The sequence below is a fragment of the Bombina bombina genome, chromosome 6, assembly GCF_027579735.1.
Source record: "Bombina bombina isolate aBomBom1 chromosome 6, aBomBom1.pri, whole genome shotgun sequence".
NCBI lineage: Eukaryota > Metazoa > Chordata > Amphibia > Anura > Bombinatoridae > Bombina > Bombina bombina.
In genome coordinates, this window is record NC_069504.1 from 1089756446 (window position 1) to 1089781581 (window position 25136).

Here is a 25136-nt window from a genome sequence, read left to right on the forward strand (position 1 = left end):
CATACAGCAGCATTAAATAAGTAAGCAAGCAAGCTAAGAAGCCTAAAGAAAACTAAAAGGACATCAGAAAATAAACAGCATATACCTTTCAATCATATCTGAGGTCTCCTGGGCAGTCACATGTTGAGAAGCAGTCTACATTAGTGTCACATTCTGGTTATATATATATATATATATATATATATATATATATATATATATATATATATATATATACATACACACACAGAGAGAGAAGTGCACTCACAGGAATGAACAACCAGCTCAATACCATTGTTAGCCTGTTCTATGGTGATTTACCAACTGGGTGCAACTTATATATATATATATCACTTCATAAAGCAATAATGTAAAGTAAACAGGCACCAAACATCCACATTCTACTTCCAACTTACGTTCAAATTCTCTGTGGATAGTAGGAACTTTCTGCAAAGAAACTGCCACACACCAAATTGGTGAATGAAGCCAAAGATATATTGGTGTACACACAGGTAACTGGTAACAAATAACCAATACATAGTGCCATAAAGAGTCTGCCCTATTGGGAAAACAACTCTCATGAAAAAACGAGAGTCTCCCAGCTCCATTCACCTTCTGAAAGGACAGTACTAGCAGGAGGAGGGTGTGGTGCTGGAGGATTATCTTTATGCAGGTAACCAGGAGAGTGGGCAGTTCTGTCCATATCCTTTGAGAAAGGGGTTCTTATTGGTATTACTAGATAGAGACAAAATATAGTATACAAATTCTGATAGTGTCTTTGATTTACAAATAAAAAGCTTAAAGGATCATTATAGTAAAAAAAATTACATGTTCTCATTCTTTAGAGCATGAAATGTTATCACTATCGACCCTACAACTCCATGTGATGTGATGAATTTGTTGAGTATCTAAATCTCCAAAAGATAATTAAATATTTCTTTATTTTCTAGCATGATATAGAGATGGTGAAAAAAAAACAGAGCATGCACCAGGGTATTATCTAGGTTTTATGACTAATGCGTCAAGGACCTCTTGCCTCTTGTCCCTTTAAGGTCTATTAGCAAACATGATTTAAAAAAACAAAACAAAAAACAAATATCAAACCCACCTGTGAATTGCAAACACAAGAGCCAAAGCTGCTACTGATTTCTCTCCGCCTGATAAGTTGTCCATTGGCATAAATCGTTTTCCAGGAGCAACACAATTATAACTAATTCCGTCAAGATAAGGTTCTTCTGGATTTTCAGGGCTTAGAAAGGCCTGGAAGAAAAAGGACTGCCATTAATAAATTAATACAGTTGCTTTTTTCTTTCTTTTTTTTTTAAATAAAGGTGCAGTAGATTCCAAATTTGAAATCTGAAATTTTAAAACGTTCTCTCATCTAGATTTTGATTTATAAGGGTTTAAATTTTAGATTTTTTGTGCGTATGGGTAACAGAACTCATTTATCTCATTTTATACTTAAAAAAAAATGTCAAACCCTTATAAATCAGAAACTACATGATATGGACAAAATTTATGCTTACCTGATAAATAAAATTATTTCATAATGGTGAGATTCCATTACATGTGGGATTATGGTCAGGTCTAAAAGGAGGAGACAACACCCCCCCCCCACTACATTACAGAAATTTCCCAAGTTGAGGATGAAAGCTAGAAAAGCAGGAAAGAACAAAGCAGGGCAAACACATCCTGCCTCCAACTATATAGAATAATAAGGGCTAGACTTGAGGACTCTTACCATCACATAATAAAATAATTTATCAGGTAAGCATACATTTTGCTTTATTTCATAAGAGCGTGAAAGTCCACAGGATGATTTCATGTGGGATCTTGTACCTAAGCAGTTAAATCCAGAAGACCACCATAAAATGGGGGGAGAACTAAATAGGTAAGGCAAGTATGTTACTGATCAGGCACAGTGGCACAAAAATTTCCTACTCCAAATTGCCTCCAAATACAAGTCAAAATTTTAAAAACAGGAAAAGTAAGAACAAAACAAAATAGCCTGGCTTAGAATTGAATTTGGTTTAAAGAAGGTCTCAATATGGAAGGTGTGACTTACTGCTTTAGTGGAAAAAAAGTTACAGTTTAAAGGAAGAATACTCGCAAATCAGTACAATAAACCTATAAAAGCTTAATATAAACAGCCAAGGACTGCAGAAGTTTAGTTACATTTGCAAGGTACAGAGAATGACCAAGCAAGGCAGAAAGTTCGAAAGGACATATTAGTATCATATAGAGTCTGAGAATGAGAAGTCTAAAACTGTTGACATTTGAGAATATGTTGGACAAGAGTAAGCGACCGATTGCCAGGCTGTCAAACTAGGTCCTGCTGAGAGAAGAAAGACGTTCCTGGAGATGACCTGTGGTTTAAAGGATATTAGGTTCTCATACTAAACTCTGTGAGAACAAGCTAGAATCAGAACCACTGAAACCTGTATCTATCACCATGAAGGAAAACATATATATATATATATATATATATATATATATACACACACATATTTAAAAAACCAAGAATCACTAAAAGCATGCGACTAAGGAAGCTTGTGTGTTTAATTAAACATAGGCATTAATGGCCAACTGGCAACCTTGTTATACAAGAAACATATGTTTAGGAGGAAAGTTCCTCCTTGAATAATAAATTAAAGCCACAGTTGTGACATTATGCAATTGAATCCTTGAGTTGGAAGAAGAATATGTGCCTATGTAAGGACAGGCCGTGCTAGCGCACGTTGGCTTAGCACGCATAGGCTTCAGAATTTAGTTTGGCTCGGTGTCCATAGCAACCTTCGTTACTGTTTACTTTCTTCGGCTGCGCTGTTCCGGTGTATAGGAACGGATTAGTGCTCACCCTGTCTTATCCCGCACTAAATAGTTTAATGGTATATTTGTTCCTGGGTGCCCTATACTTCCTTTCTGCCTTGTTGCCATCTTTGCTTGTACTTCAAATTAACCCATTGTCTGGTGCCTGCCCTGACATATGGACTGTTCACTGATGTTCTGACATTATACACAGGCCAGTGAAGAATGACCCTGCGGAAGTGGCTAAAGCAGTTACGCATCAGGGGCAATTATTGGGTACTCAAGCAGCTCAACTTCAAACGTTAGACTCTAAAAGATTGAACAGCTGACTGAAATGTTCTAAATCTTCATGCAAATGTCTCAATCTTCCAGTACTACTACTTCAACTCCTCTCAAAGTTCTGTCTGCAGTAATTCCTCATCCAAGACCCCGACTTCCAGTCCCAAATAAGTTTGATGGCAACCCAGAAGAATGGTGTGTTTTCCTCAACCAATGCAGACTTCACTTTAAGAATGATCCGGTGTCTTTCTCTACCTCATCTGTCCAAGTATCTGTCAAGACCCTGGCTTGCAGGATGATCCCTGCCTTCAGGACACTAAGCTGTTTATGACCGTGTTACAAACAATATTTGACAAACCTGGACAATCTGTTTTTGCTGAGAGTTCACTTTTGGACCTCCGACAAGGTACTCAATCAGTAGCACAATACACTATGTGTCTTAGAACCATTGCCGCTGAAACTGACTGGAATGCAGGGGCATTGAAGGCTGGTTTCCGTAAGGGACTCAGAGACCAGGACCAGTTAGTTTATCAAGACTTTTCAGAATCACTCGACTGGTTTATTGATTTGTGTACACTACTAGACTCTCAATATTCTGAAAAACAATCAGAAAGAGAAAGAACTCAAACCTATTTAAAAAACAATGAAAGTAGGAGTAATCCGGCTTTCTGAAGCTTAAGGACTGAGACTTAGCAATACCTAAAGAAAAGAAGAATAGCTCTCTCTTTGTTACTAATATCTGTGGTATAAAACTTCACCTTACCTATGTACTACAGGGATTCTGCACATGGAGTATTTAACTTTTGATTTAATCTCTTCTCCAAGCATTTCTACAATCTTTGGCCTACCCTGGCTCAAGAAACACCAGCCAGCATTCACATGATCTTAATGAAAAACATAATTTATGCTTACCTGAAAAATGTATTTCTCTTGTAGTGTATCCAGTCCACGGATCATCCATTACTTGTGGGATATTCTTATTCCCAACAGGAAGTTGCAAGAGGACACCCACAGCAGAGCTGTAATATAGCTCCTCCCCTAACTGTCATAGCCAGTCATTCGACCGAAAACAAGCCGAGAAAGGAGGAACCATAGGGTGTAGTGGTTACTGTAGTTTAAATTTAAAAATTACCTGCCTTAAAATGACAGGGCGGGCCGTGGACTGGATACACTACAAGAGAAATAAATTTATCAGGTAAGCATAAATTATGTTTTCTCTTGTTAAGTGTATCCAGTCCACGGATCATCCATTACTTGTGGGATACCAATACCAAAGCTAAAGTACACGGATGAAGGGAGGGACAAGGAACTTAAATGGAAGGAACCACTGCCTGTAAAACCTTTCTCCCAAATATAGCCTCTGAAGAAGCAAAAGTATCAAATTTGCAAAATTTTGAAAAAGTATGAAGCGAAGACCAAGTCGCCGCCTTGCAAATCTGTTCAACAGAAGCCTCATTTTTAAAGGCCCAAGTGGAAGCCACAGCTCTAGTGGAATGAGCTGTAATCCTTTCAGGAGGCTGATGTCCAGCAGTCTCATAGGCTAAGCGGATTAAGCTTCTTAGCCAAAAAGAAAAAGAGGTTGCCAAAGCCTTTTGACCTCTCCTCTGTCCAGAGTAGACAACAAACAAAGCAGATGTTTGACGAAAATCTTTAGTAACTTGTAAGTAGAACTTTAAAGCACAGACCACGTCCAGATTGTGTAACACAAGGATGGAACCACAATCTCTTGAATTATATTCTGGTTAGATACCACCTTTGGATAAGAACCCAGGCTTGGTAGGCAGGACTACCTTATCCGTATGAAAAATCAGATAAGGAGAATCACATTGTAAGGCAGATAGCTCAGAGACTCTACGAGCCGAGGAAATAGCTACCAAAAAAAACTAAAAAAAAAAACTTTCCAAGATAAAAGTTTATCTATGGAATGAAGAGGTTCAAACGGAACTCCTTGAAGAACCTTAAGAACCAAGTTTAAGCTCCATGGTGGAGCAACAGGTTTAAACACAGGCTTGATTCAAACTAAAGCCTGACAAAATGCCTGAACGTCTGGAACATCTGCCAGACGCTAGTGCAAAAGAATAGACAGAGCAAAAATCTGTCCCTTTAAGAAACTAGCTGACAATCCTTTTTCCAAACCTTCTTGGAGAAAAGATAAAATCCAAGGAATCCTGACCTTACTCCATGAGTAACCCTTGGATTCACACCAATAAAGATATCTACGCCATACCTTATGGTAAATTTTCCTGGTGAAAGGCTTTCGTGCCTGTATTAAGGTATCAATAACTGACTCGGAGAAGCCACGCTTTGATAAAATAAAGCATTCAATCTCCAGGCAGTCAGCCTCAGAGAAATTAGATTTGGATGGTTGAAAGGACCCTGAAGTAGAAGGTCCTGTCTCAGAGGCAGAGACCATGGTGGAAAGGATGACATGTCCACTAGATCTGCATACCAGGTCCTGCGTGGCCACGCAGGTGCTATCAGAATCACTGATGCTCTCTCCTGCTTGATCTTGGCAATCAGTCGAGGGAGCAGAGGAAACGGTGGAAACACATAAGCCAGGTTGAAAGACCAGGGCGCTGCTAGAGTATCTATCAGTGTCGCCTTGGGATCCCTGGACCTGGATCCGTAACACGAAGCTTGGCGTTCTGGCGAGATGCCATGAGATCCAGTTCTGGTTTGCCCCAACGGAGAATCAGTTGTGCAAATACCTCCGGATGGAGTTCCCACTCTCCCGGATGAAAAGTCTGACGACTTAGAAAATCCGCCTCCCAGTGCTCTACACCTGGGATATGGATAGCTGATAGGTGGCAAGAGTGAATCTCTGCCCAGTGAATTATTTTTGAAACTTCTAACATCTCTAGGGAACTTCTTGTTACCCCTCGATGGTAGATGTAAGCTACAGTCGTGATGTTGACCGACTGAAATCTGATGTACCTCAGAGTTGCTAACTGAGGCCAAACCTGAAGAGCCTTGAATATCGCTCTTAGTTCCAGAATATTTATTGGAAGGAGAGACTCCTCCTGAGTCCACGATCCCTGAGCCTTCAGGGAGTTCCAGACTGCACCCCAACCTAGAAGGCTGGCATTTGTTGTTACAATAGTCCAATCTGGCCTGCGAAGGTCATACCTTTGAACAGATGGACCCGAGTTAGCCACCAGGGAAGAGGATCCCTGGTCTCTTGGTCCAGATTCAGTTGAGGGGCCAAATTTGTGTAATCCCCGCTCCACTGACTGAGCCTGCATAGTTGCAGCGGTCTGAGATGTAAGCGTGCAAACGGCACTATGTCCATAGCCGCTACCATTAAGCCGATTACTTCCATACACTGAGCCACCAAAGGGCGCGGAATGGAATGAAGAACACGGCAGGAATTTAGAAGCTTTGATAACTTGGACTCCGTCAAGGTAAATTTTCATTTCTACAGAATATATCAGAGTCCCTAGAAAGGAAACTCTTGTGAGTGGGGATAGAGAACACTTTTCCTCGTTCACTTTCCACCAATGCGACCTCAGAAATGCCAGTACTACGTCCGTATGAGACTTGGCAATTTGGAAGTTTGACGCCTGTATCAGGATGTCGTCTAAATAAGGGGCTACTGCTATGCCCCGCGGCCTTAGGATCGCCAAAAGCGACCCTAGAACCTTTGTAAAGATTCTTGGGGCTGTAGCTAATCCAAAGGCAAGAGCTACAACTGGTAATGCCTGTCTTGAAAGGCAAACCTGAGAAACCGATGATGATCTTTGTGTATCGGAAAGTGAAGATAAGCATCCTTTAGATCCACTGTAGTCATATATTGACCCTCCTGGATCAGTGGTAGGATGGTACGAATAGTTTCCATCTTGAACAACGGAACTTTAAGGAATTTGTTTAAGATCTTTAGATCCAAAATCGGTCTGAAGGTTCCCTCTTTTTTGGGAACCACAAACAGATTTGAGTAAAAACCCTGTTCCTGTTCCTCCTTTGGAACTGGATGGATCACTCCCATAACTAGGAGGTCTCGTACACAGTGTAAGAATGCCTCACTCTTTATCTGGTTTGCAGATAATTGTGAAAGGTGAAATCTCCCTTTTGGGGGGAAAGCTTTGAAGTCCAGAAGATATCCCTGGGATATAATTTCCAACGCCCAGGGATCCTGAACATCTCTTGCCCACGCCTGGGCGAAGAGTGAAAGTCTGCCCCCTACTAGATCCGTTACCGGATAGGGGGACGTTCCTTCATGCTGTCTTAGAGGCAGCAGCAGGCTTTTTGACCTGCTTACCTTTTTTCCAGGTCTGGTTTGGTCTCCAGACCGTCTTGGATTGAGCAAAAGTTCCATCTTGTTTATTATTAGAGGAAGTTGATGCCGCACCTGCCTTGAAGTTTCGAAAAGCACGAAAATTAGACTGTTTGGCCCTAGATTTGGACCTGTCCTGAGGAAGGGCACAACCTTTTCCTCCCGTGATATCAGCAATAATCTCCTTCAAACCAGGCCCGAATAGGGTCTGCCCCTTGAAGGGAATGTTAAGTAGCTTAGATTTTAAAGTCACGTCAGCTGACCATGATTTAAGCCATAGCGCTCTGCACGCCTGTATAGCAAAACCAGAATTCTTAGCCGTTAGTTTATTCAAATGAACAATGGCATCAGAAATAAAATAATTGGCTAGCTTAAGTGCTCTAAGTTTGCCAAGTATGTCATCCAATGGAGTCTCTACCTGTAAAGCCTCTTCCAGAGACTCAAACCAGTACGCCGCAGCAGCAGTGACAGGGGCAATGCATGCAATGGGCTGGAGGATAAAACTATGTTGAATAAATATTTTCTTAAGGTAACCTTCTAATTTTTTATCCATTGGCTCTAAAAAAGCACAACTGTCCTCGACAGGGATAGTAGTACGCTTTGCTAGAGTAGAAACTGCTCCCTCCACCTTAGGGACTGTCTGCCATAAGTCCCGTGTGGTGGCGTCTATTGGAAAACATTTTTCTAAAAATAGGAGGGGAAGAGAACGGCACACCTGGTCTATCCCATTCCTTATTAATAATTTCTGTAAAGCTTTTAGGTATTGGAAAAACATCAGTACACACCGGCACTGCAAAGCATTTATCCAGTCTACAAAATTTCTCTGGCACTGCAATGGTATCACAGTCATTCAGAGCAGCTAAAACCTCCCTAAGTAACACGCAGAGGTGTTCAAGCTTAAATTTAAATGTAGAAATATTAGAATCAGGTATCTTTCCTGAGTCATTAACATCACCCACTGACTGAAGCTCTCCTTCCTCAGCTTCTGCATATTGTGAGGCAGTATCAGACATGGTTCTTAAAGCGTCAGTATGCTCTGCATTTTGTCTCACCCCAGAGCTATCTCGCTAACCTCTAAGTTCAGGTAGTCTGGCTAATACCGCTGACAGTGTATTATCCATGACTGCCGCCATGTCTTGTAAAGTAAACGCTATGGGCGCCCTAGATGTACTTGGCGCCATTTGAGCGTGAGTCCCTTGGGCGGGAGTCAAAGGGTCTGACACGTGGGGAGAGTTAGTCAGCATAACTTTCCCCTCGTCAGATTCCTCTGGTGATAATTTTTTTAAAAACAGAATATGAAAAAAACGCAAATATAAAAAACGGTACTGTGCCTTTAAGAGAAACAAATTTTGTCAGAATTTGAAAAACAGTGAAAAAATGCAGTAAATCAAACGAAATTTTTACAGTGTATGTAATAGGCTAGCAGAGCATTGCATCCACTTGCAAATGGATGATTAACCCCTTAAATCAAAAAACGGATAAAAAAAAAACAAAATAGACGTTTTTTTTTGTTTGTTTTTTGTTTTTTTTTAACAGTCACAACCAACTGCCACAGCAAGCTGTGGTCCTACCTTCCCCAATAAACGACTTTGGAAAGCCTTTGAGCCCTTTAGAGATGTCCTATAGCATACAGGGGACTCCTGAGGGAAGCTGGATGTCACAGTTTGTAATTTTAACTGCACCAACTGTAACTTTTATACTATAACAGTGGAAAGCCTCAGTAAAACTGTTTCTAGTCAAAATTTAAGCCAGCCATGTGGAAAAAACTAGGCCCCAATAAAGTTTTATCACCAATGCATATATAAAAACGATTAAACATGCCAGCAAACGTTTATATTGCAATATCATAAGGGTATTACCCCTGGGAGTAAGCATGATAACAGTCGTTATTAAATCACTGTATTCAGGCTTAACTTACATTAATCCGGTATCAGCAGCATTTTCTAGTGTTTTCCATCTCTAGAAAAAATTATAACTGCACATACCTGATAGCAGAATAAACTGCATGCCATTCTCTCGCTGAAGTTACCTCATCTGTGTAATCCCCTCAGACATATGTGAGAATAGCAATGGATCTTAGTTACAACCTGCTAAGATCATAGAAACCTCAGGCAGATTCTTCTTCTATTTACTGCCTGAGATAAAATAGCACAACTCCGGTACTATTTAAAAATAACAAACTTTTGATTGAAGAAAATAAACTAGCTATATTTAACCACTCTCTCCTACAACATCCTAGCTTGTTGAGAGTTGCAAGAGAATGACTGGCTATGACAGTTAGGGGAGGAGCTATATTACAGCTCTGCTGTGGGTGTCCTCTTGCAACTTCCTGTTGGGAATGAGAATATCCCACAAGTAATGGATGATCCGTGGACTGGATACACTTAACAAGAGAAACTCATTGCATGAGGTACTGGATGTTTTGGCTCCTTCCTAAAGTCTCCTGTAGTGACAAATATTTCTTGCATTGCTGCAGTATCAAATGATGAGCTACTACCTGGTGCAACTATTCCTAAAGGAAGTTTTCCTCTCAACCAGAATCTGGAATACATTCAGGAAAACTTAAAAGATAAAGGAGGACTGCATCTTCAAATTAGACTATGGAGAACTGAATTGCATCACAATCAAAGGCAATTTATTTTACAAAACTTGGTCTTATAGGTGCCAATAATCTCATTTGAATCAAGGAGGGTCATGAGTGAAAAACTGTATTCAACACCTGCTATGGCCATTATGAGTATCTAAATATAAAGGATATCTCCAGCCTTGGTTAAATTTAAAAAGGGACCTTTATTTCACTTGCATGGTCCAAAGTACAACGCAAAAAAAGGACAATGTTTTGGACCTATATCAGGTCCTTTGTCATGTTTACACATATACACAAAAAGATCTCTTGTTTTTCAGCACCCTGGGTAGCACTTGTTGATTGGTGGCTACAAATTGATAACAGGAGTAAATTAGTTGCTTAAAAACATAATTTATGTAAGAACTTACCTGATAAATTAATTTCTTTCATATTAGCAAGAGTCCATGAGCTAGTGACGTATGGGATATACATTCCTACCAGGAGGGGCAAAGTTTCCCAAACCTTAAAATGCCTATAAATACACCCCTCACCACACCCACAATTCAGTTTAACGAATAGCCAAGAAGTGGGGTGATAAGAAAGGAGCGAAAGCATAAAAAAAAGGAATTGGAATAATTGTGCTTTATACAAAAAAATCATAACCACCACAAAAAGGGTGGGCCTCATGGACTCTTGCTAATATGAAAGAAATGAATTTATCAGGTAAGTTCTTACATAAATTATGTTTTCTTTCATGTAATTAGCAAGAGTCCATGAGCTAGTGACATATGGGATAGCAGATACCCAAGATGTGGAACTTCCACGCAAGAGTCACTAGAGAGGGAGGGATAAAATAAAGACAGCCAATTCCGCTGAAAAAATAATCCACAACCCAAATCAAAAAGTTTTAATCTTATAATGAAAAAAACTGAAATTATAAGCAGAAGAATCAAACTGAAACAGCTGCCTGAAGTACTTTTCTACCAAAAACTGCTTCAGAAGAAGAGAAAACATCAAAATGGTAGAATTTAGTAAAAGTATGCAAAGAAGACCAAGTTGCTGCTTTGCAAATCTGATCAACAGAAGCTTCATTCCTAAAAGCCCAGGAAGTAGAAACTGACCTAGTAGAATGAGCCGTAATTCTTTGAGGCTGGGATTTAACCGACTCTACATAAGCATGATGAATCAAAGACTTTAACCAAGACGCCTAAGAAATGGCAGAAGCCTTCTGACCTTTCCTAGAACCAGAAAAGATAACAAATAGACTAGAAGTCTTTCTGAAATATTTAGTAGCTTCAACATAATATTTCAAAGCTCTTACTACATCCAAAGAATGTAAAGATCTCTCCAGAAAATTCTTAGGATTAGGACACAATGAAGGGACAACAATTTCTCTACTAATGTTGTTAGAATTCACAACTTTAGGTAAAAAATTAAATGAAGTCCGCAACACCGCCTTATCTTGATGAAAAATCAGAAAAGGAGATTCACAAGAAAGAGCAGATAACTCAGAAACTCTTCTAGCAGAAGAGATGGCCAAAAGGAACAAAACTTTCCAGGAAAGTAATTTAATATCCAGAGAATGCATAGGTTCAAACGGAGGAGCCTGTAAAGACCTCAGAACCAAATTAAGACTCCAAGGAGGAGAGATTGACTTAATGACAGGCTTGATACAAACCAAAACCTGTACAAAACAATGAATATCAGGATGATTAGCAATCTTTCTGTGAAAAAGAACCGAAAGAGCAGAGATTTGTCCTTTCAAGGAACTTGCAGACAAACCCTGATCCAAACCATCTTGAAGAAATTGTAAAATTCTAGGAGTTCTAAAAGAATGCCAAGAGAATTTATGTGAAGAACACCAAGAAATGTAAGTCTTCCAGACTCGGTAATAGATCACAGATTTACGAGCCTGCACATAGTATTAATCACTGAGTCAGAGAAACCTCTATGACTAAGTATTAAGCGTTCAATCTCCATACCTTCAAATTTAATGATTTGAGATCCTGATGGAAAAATGGGCCTTGAGACAGAAGGTCTGGCCTTAACGGAAGTGTCCAAGGTTTGCAACTTGCCATCTGAACGCGATCCGCATACCAAAACCTGTGTGGCCATGCTGGAGCCACCAGCAGTACAAACGAACGCTCCATTAGGATTTTGGAAATCACTCTTGGAAGAAGAACTAGAGGCAGAAAGATATAAGTCCTTATATTCACCATCTTGAATGTTGGTATCCTTACATAACGATTCAATATTTTTAGATCCAGAACTGGTCTGAAAGAATTCTCTTTCTTTGGAACAGATGGTGCACATATTATTGTTGTTTTTTTCTGGTTCAGCTGGTCCCTATTGGTTGAAAATCATGTAGCCCGGTTGTTATGTCATCGCATCACATTCGCTGATACGGGGGTTTTGTAAAGACTAGACGGACAGTCATGCCGCTACACTTCCGGGTAGTCATACTGACAAAGGACTCTGACAGGCATGATGGTCTTTGTAGTCTTTCCAGGTATAACGGCGCACACCAATTAGATATCTCATAGGACTCAAGCCTCCCTAAGGTCTGCTACAATTGGAGAAGGAGAGTGTACTTGTAGTCTTTACCGCTATTACGGCGCACACCAATCAGATACATCATAGGACACAAGCCTTCCCAAGGTCTGTTTCAATTGGATAATGATTTCATTGACGTAGTTTGTTTACATTAGTAGACTCGCACACACTTTTTCGCGATCGGCATAAATTCACATTTATGTAACTTCATATTTATCACTTTACAGGACATAGTACATAGAGTATTACACTAGAAATTTCAATTTTAAACACAGACAGTAGTATAACTATAATTACTGCAACAAGTGGGCGGTTAGGGAAAGGAAGGGTATCATTGGTTTATGTGAAGGAAGGGAGTGTTTTATTATAAACATATGGTTACTGAGCCCTATTTAAAGGGCATCAAGACAAGGTCAGAGCATACAAGCCTGAAGAAACGGGGTTATCCCCGAGAAACGCGTCGCTATTATCTCTGTACATTAAAGGAGATTTGCTTTTAACACACCCAGCTGTAATTTGTTACACTGTTGGCATTTTTATTTTGTATAATAATAAATATCAGTTCTACTTTTTACAAGTCTGGTGTTAGTGTGGCAATTTCCTCGTAAGTAACCTAAGGGCTGTTTAGCCTTTCTCCCCTCCTTACTCCAGATCTATTTCGCAGTAAGTGACCCAGGCAAGGGTTGCTGTTTGGAGTCCTAGAGCTACAGGATATCACGACGGGGATTGCCTTATACAGCCAGCTGGTTTGCTGTTAGAATACCAGCCTGCTTCCACAGGCACAATAGAGTGCCTTCACGTTTGTGAGTACCCTGTATCTTGTCTCGTTTGGATATTCTTGGTCCTCATTGATCTACACATGTGGCGCCTCTGTTTCTGTTTTCATTACAGTTATCCATCATAGAAGTTACATCATCCTTTGGGTGAAGACTGAGAGCTGCCTGTTCTACATATGGACTTTTGTGACACTATTGGAACTTATCTATTGCCAAATTGGTTACGTGCTACGTTTGTATTCATATATTTTATATTTTACAATTTTATATTTTACAATTTTAACTTCTTTACATTATGTATATTGTGTTATGAGATGCACACTTAGCATTTTTTAATATCTATCATCGCCTTCTAGCGCCTCCTATAGGAGACCTGTGGTACTTAGTATCACAGATATTCCTGTATTTATATTTAGATTTGAATAAAACCCCAGGCCCTGTTCCAAAACTGGAACTGGCACAATTACCCCAGCTGACTCCAGATCTGAAACACATTTCAGAAACGCTTGAGCCTTTACTGGGTTTACTGGAATGCGTGAAAGAAAGAATCTTCTCATAGGCGGTCTTACCTTGAAACCTATTCTGTACCCTTGTGAAACAATGTTCTGAATCAAAAGACTTTGAATCGAATTGATCCAAACATTTTTGAAAAATCGTAACCTGCCCCCTACCAGCTGTGCTGGAATGAGGGCCGCACCTTCATGCGGATTTGGGAGCTGGTTTTGACTTTCTAAAAGGCTTGGATTTATTCCAGACTGGAGAAGGTTTCCAAACGGAAACTGTTCCTTTAGAGGAAGGCGTGTGTGCAGCGCCAAAGAAAGGCTAAGGGATAAATATAAACACAGGGGTGGTATAAAAAGGTTTAATGTAAGAGGGAATGTTTACTTCCTAAAAACATAAGCAATAAGAAACTATACATATAAAATATGAACACTAAAAAGACTGGCAGAAACAGCTCACAAGGGGGACCAAAAGAATCAGACTATTGTAGCTAGCAATTAATTCAGATGTCCCTGAGACTAGGTAAAGTGCATATTGTAAATAAACCTTAACAGTAGAACAGTGTAGAGTTCAGACTGACACAAAAAAGAACAATGACAAAGCAGTAAATATAAACATATACAGTAGAGTGTACCCGTGCACTGTAGTGCAAAAAAGGTGTACAAAACAAATTCAAAAAGTGTGTAAAAAATTGTGTAAGAAACATGTAAAAAAAATGTGTGAAAAATGTATGTGATTGGGGTGAAAAATCAAAATATCACAAGAAAAAAAAATACAATACAATGAAGAGTGCAATAAAAAACCGATGCAAAAGTCAAATGAGAAAATCACTCCATAATGCTGATGTTCAACAAATGCTAATGAAGAACCAAAAGAAAATTGTACGTAAAAAGCCAAAAAAAGAAAAGAAAAATGTGTTAATCCAAAAGATAGTCACCAAAAACAAATCCAAATCACACTGAAAACCTTGGGTCCTTGGTAGGGGAAACTTCCAGGTGAATCCTAACGGCTGTCAGCTGCTCCTATGGTATCCTAATAACGTACCTGCAAAGAAAGTTCACAACATAGCGTACCAAATATTAAAAATAATATGGGTATTAAAATAATGCTTACCAATGTGTCTATGCGTTTCGGTCCTCAGTAGACCTTTTTCAAGACTCTTTTCAAAAAGGTCCACTGAAGACCGAAACGCTGTTTCTGCCATTCTTTTTAGTGTTCATATTTTATATGTATAGTTTCTTATTGCTTATGTTTTTAGGAATTAAACATTCCCTCTTACATTAAACCTTTTTATACCACCCCTGTGTTTATATTTATCCCTTAGCCTTTCTTTGGCGCTGCACACACTCTCTCAATTTCTGTATTACTCTTTTTGGGGGTTGGTTAGGCCCTCTGTCTGTGTACAGCTTAGGGATTACCTTAGCGCTTGGCCACAACTCCCTGTTCCTTTAGAAAAAGGGTCAGGCTTTTGTTCCTTATTCTGACGAAAACGATTAGTAGCCCTATATTTACCTTTAGATTTTTTATCCTGAGGTAAAAAGGCTCCCTTCCCCCCAGTAACAGTTGAAATTATTGAGTCTTACTGAGAACCAAATAATTTATTACCTTGGAAAGAAAGAGAAAGCAAAGTTGACTTAGAAGTCATATCTGCATTCCAAGACTTAAGCCATAAAGCTCTTCTAGCTAAAATAGCTAAAGACATATACCTGACATCAATTCTAATGATATCGAAAATGGCATCACAAATAAAGTGATTAGCATGTTGAAGGAGTTTAACAATGCTATAAGCATTATGATCTGACACTTGTTGCGCTAAAGCCTCCAACCAGAAAGTTGAAGCTGCAGCAACATCAGCCAAAGAAATAGCAGGTCTAAGAAGATTACCTGAACATAAATAAGCCTTCCTTAGAAAGGATTCAAGCTTCCTATCTAAAGTATCTTTAAACGGAGTAGTATCTGCCGTAGGAATAGTAGTACGTTTAGCAAGAGTAGAGATAGCCCCATCAACTTTGGGGATTTTCTCCCAAAACTCTAATCTATCAGATGGCAAAGGGTACAATTTCTTAAACCTTGGAGAAGGAGTAAATGAAGTACCCAGACTATTCCATTCCCTAGAAATTACTTCTGAAATAGCATCAGGAACTGGAAAAACTTCTGGAATAACTACATGAGGTTTAAAAACTGAATTTAAACGCTTATTAGTTTTAATATCAAGAGGACTAGACTCCTCCATATCTAATGCAATCAACACTTCTTTAAGTAAAGAACAAATAAACTCCATCTTAAACAAATATGAAGATTTATCAGTGTCAATATCTGAGGTAGAATCTTCTGAACCAGATAGATCCTCATCAGAAATAGATGTCAGAATGATGGCGGTCATTTAAAAATTCATCTGAAATATGTGAAGTTTTAAAAGACCTCTTACGTTTACTAGAAGGAGGAATAACAGACAGAGCCTTCCGAATAGAATTAGAAACAAATTCTTTAACATTAACAGGAACATCCTGAACATTAGATGTTGAAGGAACAACAACAGGTAATGGATTATTACTAATGGAAATGCTATCTGCGTTTGATAGCTTATCATGACAACTAACACAAACTACAGCCGGAGGAACAGTTACCAAAAGTTTACAACAAATGCACTTAGCTTTGGTAGAACCGACATCAGGCAGCGCTTTTCCAGAAGTAGATTCTGATCCAGGGTCAGGTAGTGACATCTTGCAATATGTAAAAGAAAAAACAACATATAAAGCAAAATTATCAAATTCCTTAAATGGCAGTTTCAGGAATGGGAAATGCAAAATGAAACAAGCCTCTAGGAAACCAGAAGCAACTAAAAAGTGAGACTGAAATAATGTGAAAAAAAAAAACTGGCGCCAAGTATGACGCCCACATTTTTGGCGCCAAGTATAACGCTCCCAAAAAAATGAAACTGACAGTCTGAATGAAGGAATACTGATTATCCTGAATCATGGCAAAACAGAATTTATGCTTACCTGATAAATTACTTTCTCCAACGGTGTGTCCGGTCCACGGCGTCATCCTTACTTGTGGGACACTCTCCTCCCCAACAGGAAATGGCAAAGAGTCCCAGCAAAGCTGGTCACATGATCCCTCCTAGGCTCCGCCCACCCCAGTCATTCGACCGATGGACAGGAGGAAATATATATAGGAGAAACCATATGATACCGTGGTGACTGTAGTTAGAGAAAATAATTCATCAGACCTGATTAAAAAACCAGGGCGGGCCGTGGACCGGACACACCGTTGGAGAAAGTAATTTATCAGGTAAGCATAAATTCTGTTTTCTCCAACATTGGTGTGTCCGGTCCACGGCGTCATCCTTACTTGTGGGAACCAATACCAAAGCTTTAGGACACGGATGAAGGGAGGGAGCAAATCAGGTCACCTAAATGGAAGGCACCACGGATTGCAAAACCTTTCTCCCAAAAATAGCCTCCGAAGAAGCAAAAGTATCAAATTTGTAAAATTTGGCAAAAGTGTGCAGTGAAGACCAAGTCGCTGCCTTACATATCTGGTCAACAGAAGCCTCGTTCTTGAAGGCCCATGTGGAAGCCACAGCCCTAGTGGAGTGAGCTGTGATTCTTTCAGGAGGCTGCCGTCCGGCAGTCTCATAAGCCAATCGGATAATGCTTTTAAGCCAAAAGGAAAGAGAGGTAGAAGTCGCTTTTTGACCTCTCCTTTTACCAGAATAAACAACAAACAAGGAAGATGTTTGTCTGAAATCTTTAGTAGCCTCTAAATAGAATTTTAGAGCACGGACTACGTCCAAATTGTGTAACAAACGTTCCTTCTTTGAAACTGGATTCGGACACAAAGAAGGTACAACTATCTCCTGGTTAATATTTTTGTTGGAAACAACCTTAGGAAGAAAACCAGGCTTAGTACGCAAAACCACCTTATCTGCATGGAACACCAGATAGGGCGGAGAACACTGCAGAGCAGATAACTCTGAAACTCTTCTAGCAGAAGAAATTGCAACCAAAAACAAAACTTTCCAAGATAATAACTTAATATCTATGGAATGTAAGGGTTCAAACGGAACCCCTTGAAGAACTGAAAGAACTAGATTTAGACTCCAGGGAGGAGTCAAAGGTCTGTAAACAGGCTTGATCCTAACCAGAGCCTGAACAAATGCTTGAACATCTGGCACAGCTGCCAGTCTTTTGTGAAGTAAAACAGATAAAGCAGAGATCTGTCCCTTCAGAGAACTTGCAGATAATCCTTTCTCCAAACCTTCTTGTAGAAAGGATAGAATCTTAGGAATTTTTATCTTGTTCCATGGGAATCCTTTAGATTCACACCAACAGATATATTTTTTTCCATATTTTATGGTAAATTTTTCTAGTTACAGGCTTTCTAGCCTGAATCAGAGTATCTATTACAGAATCTGAAAACCCACGCTTTGATAAAATCAAGCGTTCAATCTCCAAGCCGTCAGTTGGAGGGAAACCAGATTCGGATGTTCGAATGGACCCTGAACAAGAAGGTCCTGTCTCAAAGGTAGCTTCCATGGTGGAGCCGATGACATATTCACCAGGTCTGCATACCAAGTCCTGCGTGGCCACGCAGGAGCTATCAAGATCACGAGGCCCTCTTCTGATTGATCCTGGCTACCAGCCTGGGGATGAGAGGAAACGGTGGGAATACATAAGCTAGGTTGAAGGTCCAAGGTGCTACTAGTGCATCTACTAGGGTCGCCTTGGGATCCCTGGATCTGGACCCGTAGCAAGGAACCTTGAAGTTCTGACGAGACGCCATCAGATCCATGTCTGGAATGCCCCATAATTGAGTTATTTGGGCAAAGATTTCCGGATGGAGTTCCCACTCCCCCGGATGGAATGTCTGACGACTCAGAAAATCCGCTTCCCAATTTTCCACTCCTGGGATGTGGATCGCAGACAAGTGGCAGGAGTGATCCTCCGCCCATTGAATTATCTTGGTCACTTCTTTCATCGCCAGGGAAGTCCTTGTTCCCCCCTGATGATTGATATATGCAACGGTCGTCATGTTGTCTGACTGAAACCTTATGAATTTGGCCTTTGCTAGTTGAGGCCAAGCTCTGAGAGCATTGAATATGGCTCTCAGTTCCAGAATGTTTATCAGGAGAAGAGACTCTTCCCGAGACCATAGACCCTGAGCTTTCAGGGATTCCCAGACCGCGCGCCAGCCCACTAGGCTGGCGTCGGTCGTGACAATGACCCACTCTGGTCTGCGGAAGCTCATTCCCTGTGACAGATTGTCCAGGGTCAGCCACCAACGGAGTGAATCTCTGGTCTTTTGATCTACTTGAATCGTCGGAGACAAGTCTGTATAATCCCCATTCCACTGTCTGAGCATGCACAGTTGTAATGGTCTTAGATGAATTCGTGCAAAAGGAACTATGTCCATTGTTGCAACCATCAATCCTATTACTTCCATGCACTGCGCTATGGAAGGACGAGGAACAGAATGAAGTACTTGACAAGAGCTTAGAAGTTTTGATTTTCTGACCTCTGTCAGAAAAATCCTCATTTCTAAGGAATCTATTATTGTTCCCAAGAAGGGAACTCTTGTTGACGGGGACAGAGAACTTTTTTCTTTGTTCACCTTCCATCCGTGAGATCTGAGAAAGGCTAGGACGATGTCCGTATGAGCCTTTGCTTTTGACAGGGACGACGCTTGAATCAGGATGTCGTCCAAGTAAGGTACTACTGCAATGCCCCTTGGTCTTAGAACCGCTAGAAGGGACCCTAGTACCTTTGTGAAAATCCTTGGAGCAGTGGCTAATCCAAATGGAAGTGCCACAAACTGGTAATGCTTGTCCAGAAAAGCGAACCTTAGGAACTGATGATGTTCCTTGTGGATAGGAATATGTAGGTACGCATCCTTTAAATCCACGGTAGTCATAAATTGATTTTCCTGGATAGTAGGTAGGATCGTTCGAATAGTTTCCATTTTGAACGATGGTACCCTGAGAAATTTGTTTAGGATCTTTAGATCCAAAATTGGTCTGAATGTTCCCTCTTTTTTGGGAACTATGAACAGATTGGAATAAAATCCCATTCCTTGTTCTCTTATTGGAACTGGATGTATCACTCCCATCTTTAACAGGTCTTCTACACAATGTAAGAATGCCTGTCTCTTTATTTGGTTTGAAGATAATTGAGACCTGTGGAACCTTCCCCTTGGGGGTAGTTCCTTGAATTCCAGGAGATAACCTTGAGAAACTATTTCTAGCGCCCAAGGATCCTGAACATCTCTTGCCCAAGCCTGAGCAAAGAGAGAAAGTCTGCCCCCCACTAGATCCGGTCCCGGATCGGGGGCTATCCCTTCATGCTGTTTTGGTAGCAGTGGTAGGCTTCTTGGCCTGCTTACCCTTGTTCCAGCCTTGCATTGGTTTCCAGGCTGGTTTGGGTTGTGAAGTATTACCCTCTTGCTTAGAGGATACAGAATTAGAGACTGGTCCGTTTCTGCGAAAGGGACGAAAATTAGGCTTATTATTAGCCTTAAAAGACCTATCCTGTGGGAGGGCGTGGCCCTTTCCCCCAGTGATGTCTGAAATAATCTCTTTCAAATCAGGTCCAAATAATGTTTTACCTTTGAAAGGAATGTAAAGCAATTTTGTCTTGGAAGACACATCCGCTGACCAAGACTTTAGCCAAAGCACTCTGCGCGCCATGACAGCAAACCCTGAATTTTTCGCCGCTAATCTAGCTAATTGCAAAGAGGCATCTAAAACAAAAGAGTTAGCCAATTTAAGTGCTTGAACTCTGTCCATAACCTCCTCATACGAAGATTCTTTACTGAGCGATTTTTCTAGTTCCTCGAACCAGAAACACGCTGCCGTAGTGACAGGAACAATGCATGAAATTGGTAGTAGAAGGTAACCTTGCTGTACAAAAATCTTTTTAAGCAAACCCTCTAATTTCTTATCCATAGGACCTTTGAAAGCACAACTATCTTCGATAGGAATAGTAGTGCGTTTGTTTAGAGTAGAAACCGCCCCCTCGACCTTGGGGACTGTCTGCCATAAGTCCTTTCTGGGGTCGACTATAGGAAATAATTTCTTAAATATAGGGGGGGGAACAAAAGGTATGCCGGGCCTTTCCCACTCTTTATTTACTATGTCCGCCACCCGCTTGGGTATAGGAAAAGCGTCGGGGGGCACCAGAACCTCTAGGAACTTGTCCATCTTACATAATTTCTCTGGAATGACCAAATTGTCACAATCATAAAGAGTAGATAACACCTCCTTAAGCAGTGCGCGGAGATGTTCTAATTTAAATTTAAATGTCACAACATCAGGTTCAGCTTGATGAGAAATTTTTCCTGAATCTGAAATTTCTCCATCAGACAAAACCTCCCTCATGGCCCCTTGAGATTGGTGTGAGGGTATGTCAGAACAGTTATCATCAGCGTCCTCTTGCTCTTCAGTGTTTAAAACAGAGCAATCGCGCTTTCTCTGATAAGTAGGCATTTTGGATAAAAGATTTGCTATGGAGTTATCCATTACAGCCGTTAATTGTTGCATGGTAATAAGTATTGGCGCACTAGATGTACTAGGGGCCTCCTGTGTGGGCATAACTGGTGTAGACACAGTAGGGGATGATGTAGTATCATGTTTACTCCCCTCATTTGAGGAATCATCTTGGGCAATATCATTATCTGTTGCATTACTGTCCTTACTTTGTTTGGACACTATGGCACAATTATCACATAAATTTAAATGGGGAGACACATTGGCTTTCATACATATAGAACATAGCTTATCTGATGGTACAGACATGTTAAACAGGCTTAAACTTGTCAACAAAGCACAAAAAACGTTTTAAAATAAAACCGTTACTGTCACTTTAAATTTCAAACTGAAAACACTTTATTACTGAATATGTGAAAAAGTATGAAGGAATTGTTCAAAATTCACCAAAATTTCACCACAGTGTCTTAAAGCATTAAAAGTATTGCACACCAAATTTCAGAGCTTTAACCCTTAAATTAACGGAACCGGAGCCGTTTTTACATTTAACCCCTATACAGTCCCAGAATGAGGCTCTGTCTATAACTAGAAAGGCCCCCATCTGAAAAAGGTGTCCAACACAGTGCCTGCCGTTTTTCTAAACGTTCCCCAAGATTATAATACCAATAATTAGTTAGAATCTGCATAATATGCCTAGTAAAGCAATGGTTTTAGCCCAGAAAAATGTCTACCAGTTTTTAAGCCCTTTTTGAAGCCCTTTATTCTTTTATGTTTAACTAAGAAAATGGCTTACCGGTCCCCATGAGGGGAAATGACAGCCTTCCAGCATTACATGGTCTTGTTAGAAATATGGCTAGTCATACCTTAAGCAGAAAAGACTGCTAACTGTTTCCCCCAACTGAAGTTACTTCATCTCAACAGTCCTGTGTGGAAACAGCAATCGATTTTAGTTACTGTCTGCTAAAATCATCTTCCTCTTACAAACAGAAATCTTCATCCTTTTCTGTTTCAGAGTAAATAGTACATACCAGCACTATTTTAAAATAACAAACACTTGATAGAAGAATAAAAACTACATTTAAACACCAAAAAACTCTTAACCATCTCCGTGGAGATGTTGCCTGTGCAACGGCAAAGAGAATGACTGGGGTGGGCGGAGCCTAGGAGGGATCATGTGACCAGCTTTGCTGGGACTCTTTGCCATTTCCTGTTGGGGAGGAGAGTGTCCCACAAGTAAGGATGACGCCGTGGACCGGACACACCAATGTTGGAGAAATATAAGTTTAAACACATATATTTAGAACTTTACAAATAAAGTGCCCAACCATAGCTTTGAGTGTCATAAATAGAAATAAGACTTACTTACCCTAAGACACTCATCTACATATAGTAGATAGCCAAAGCAGTACTAAAACGAGAATCAGTAGAGGTAATGGTATATAAGAGTATATCGTCGATCTGAAAAGGGAGGTAGGAGAAGAAATCTCTACGACCGATAACAGAGAACCTAGAGGAGGACCATGGTATTCAAATAGGCAATACTCTCTTCACATCCCTCTGACATTCACTGCACTCTGAGAGGAAAACCGGGCTTCAGCCTGCTGCGAAGCGCATATCAACGTAGAATCTAGCACAAACTTACTTCACCACCTCCATGGGAGGCAAAGTTTGTAAAACTGAATTGTGGATGTGGTAAGGGGTGTATTTATAGGCATTTTAAGGTTTGGGAAACTTTGCCCCTCCTGGTAGGAATGTATATCCCATACGTCACTAGCTCATGGACTCTTGCTAATTACATGAAAGAAATGGCACGCATCTATCATCTGAATCATGATAGAGAAAATGTAGATTTAGTATCCCTTTAATAAAGATTTTGACTGGAAATTATTTAGATTGTGATGTATTTAACTTTGGAGGAATCAATTATTTTTTTATAGTATGCTGATGAGATGTGCTATGCAATTCTTCATTATTCTGGTTTAAACTATGTATATACATTTAAAAGGTTTTTAATATTTTATTTTGTAGGGGTATGAGATATATTTGAAACCCATTAGATGGCCCTGTTTATTTGTAATACATAAAAAAAACCATAAGAGGGCGTTATTGTGTAATAGGATGTAGGTGTTCACTTAGTCAAAAGTAAAAAAAGATAGCTTTTTGTGCATATGTGTAGACCTGACTAAGAACCTGGTATAGGTCCGAAACATTGTCCCTTTTTTGTTTTGTACATTGGACCATGCAAGTGAAATAAAAATCCCTTTTTAAATTTAACCAAGGCTGGAGGTATTCTTTCTATTTGTAATTGTGCAAGTGGTTGATTCCTAACTCTGCCTGGTAATCAATGACTTGGTGCTGTCTCCCATATTTTAGAATTTCTCATTATGAGTATATGGTCATGACCTTTGGCCTGTGCAATGCCCAAGCAAAACTTCAGCACTTTGTGAATTATATTTTTCAAGATCATATCAATAAGTTTGTGATAGTCTACCTAGATGATATTCTGTGCTCCAACTACTAAGAAAGTATCGACTCTACTCCAAATTGGAAAAGTGTCTCTTTCATAAGACCAAAATGCCATTTCTATAACACCCCATAATTTTGAAATGGATCCTGAAAAGCTATCCTCAGTTTAGCAATGTCCCGTCCAGATTCAGTCAAAATTTATTAGAGGATTTTCTACATTTACAGGATGTCCACTCATTGTTAATGTAAATTTCAAACCCATGGCAGAAATATTTAGATCTTCCACAAATTCCATGAAACTACCAACGCCGCCCAGCAACACTCCAAAAAATATAATCTATGGAACTTCACCAGGAGGCGCCATAGAGAACAAACATGAGTATAAACATGTGTTCCTCAAAGCTGTCCATGAAAATATTGGCATATGCCAGGGTGACGTTGGAGCCCATGGCTGTACCTTGCTTTTGCAAATAAAAAGTGTCTGCAAATGTGTCTTTAAAGCTTTTCATTGTGCCTTATTTTTGTAGGTTATTTTGAGTTTTGATATATGATGTAGGTAAAGGGAACTTAATGTATTCTAATGTATTCATTCTAGTGGATTAATGTCTTGATAGGATATAGCTGGGTGAAAATTACAATTTATTATTTATTTATTTTTTTACATTTTTTTTTGGAGGTAAAATGGTTACAGTACACAAATGGTAAAAATAACACATTAAACATCATGTGAGGACAGATGCAAGCAGAAAGTCATACATAAACATACATAAGACAATAATGCATCCATCACATATTCAAATTGTCAACTTTTAATCAGGACCTCAATTAACATTTTGTCTTTTAAGGTCTGGGTGGGGGAATGTATGTACATAACTATAGTCAAGTCGTTGTTGTTGTAAGGTAGGTGATACAGGCTAAGATTAGGTGGAGTGTATGCCGGAGAGGCATATCTATTAGCCGTACCAGTGCTTCTCTTTCAGTTGGATAAATTTAGAGTCCCAGATATGTCTGGTCACATGATCCCTCCTAGGCTTCGCCCACCCCAGTCATTCGACCGACGGACAGGAGGAAATATATATAGGAGAAACCATATGATACCGTGGTGACTGTAGTTAGAGAAAATAATTCATCAGACCTGATTAAAAAACCAGGGCGGGGCCGTGGACCGGACACACCGTTGGAGAAAGTAATTTATCAGGTAAGCATAAATTCTGTTTTCTCCAACATTGGTGTGTCCGGTCCACGGCGTCATCCTTACTTGTGGGAACCAATACCAAAGCTTTAGGACACGGATGAAGGGAGGGAGCAAATCAGGTCACCTAAACGGAAGGAACCACAGCTTGCAAAACCTTTCTCCCAAAAATAGCCTCCGAAGAAGCAAAAGTATCAAATTTGTAAAATTTGGCAAAAGTGTGCAGTGAAGACCAAGTCGCTGCCTTACATATCTGGTTA

General features: G+C 39.9%; 1 protein-coding gene across 1 annotated transcript in view; it reads right to left on the bottom strand.

Moving 5' to 3' along the window:
- Positions 1 to 25136, bottom strand: part of SMC1B (structural maintenance of chromosomes 1B) — an 854251-nt gene that overhangs the window by 201373 nt on the left and 627742 nt on the right. Inside the window, exon 14 of the mRNA XM_053719693.1 lies at positions 1088 to 1239. Within this exon, the coding sequence (XP_053575668.1) occupies positions 1088 to 1239 (152 nt within the window). The remainder of the gene's footprint in view (positions 1 to 1087; positions 1240 to 25136) is intronic.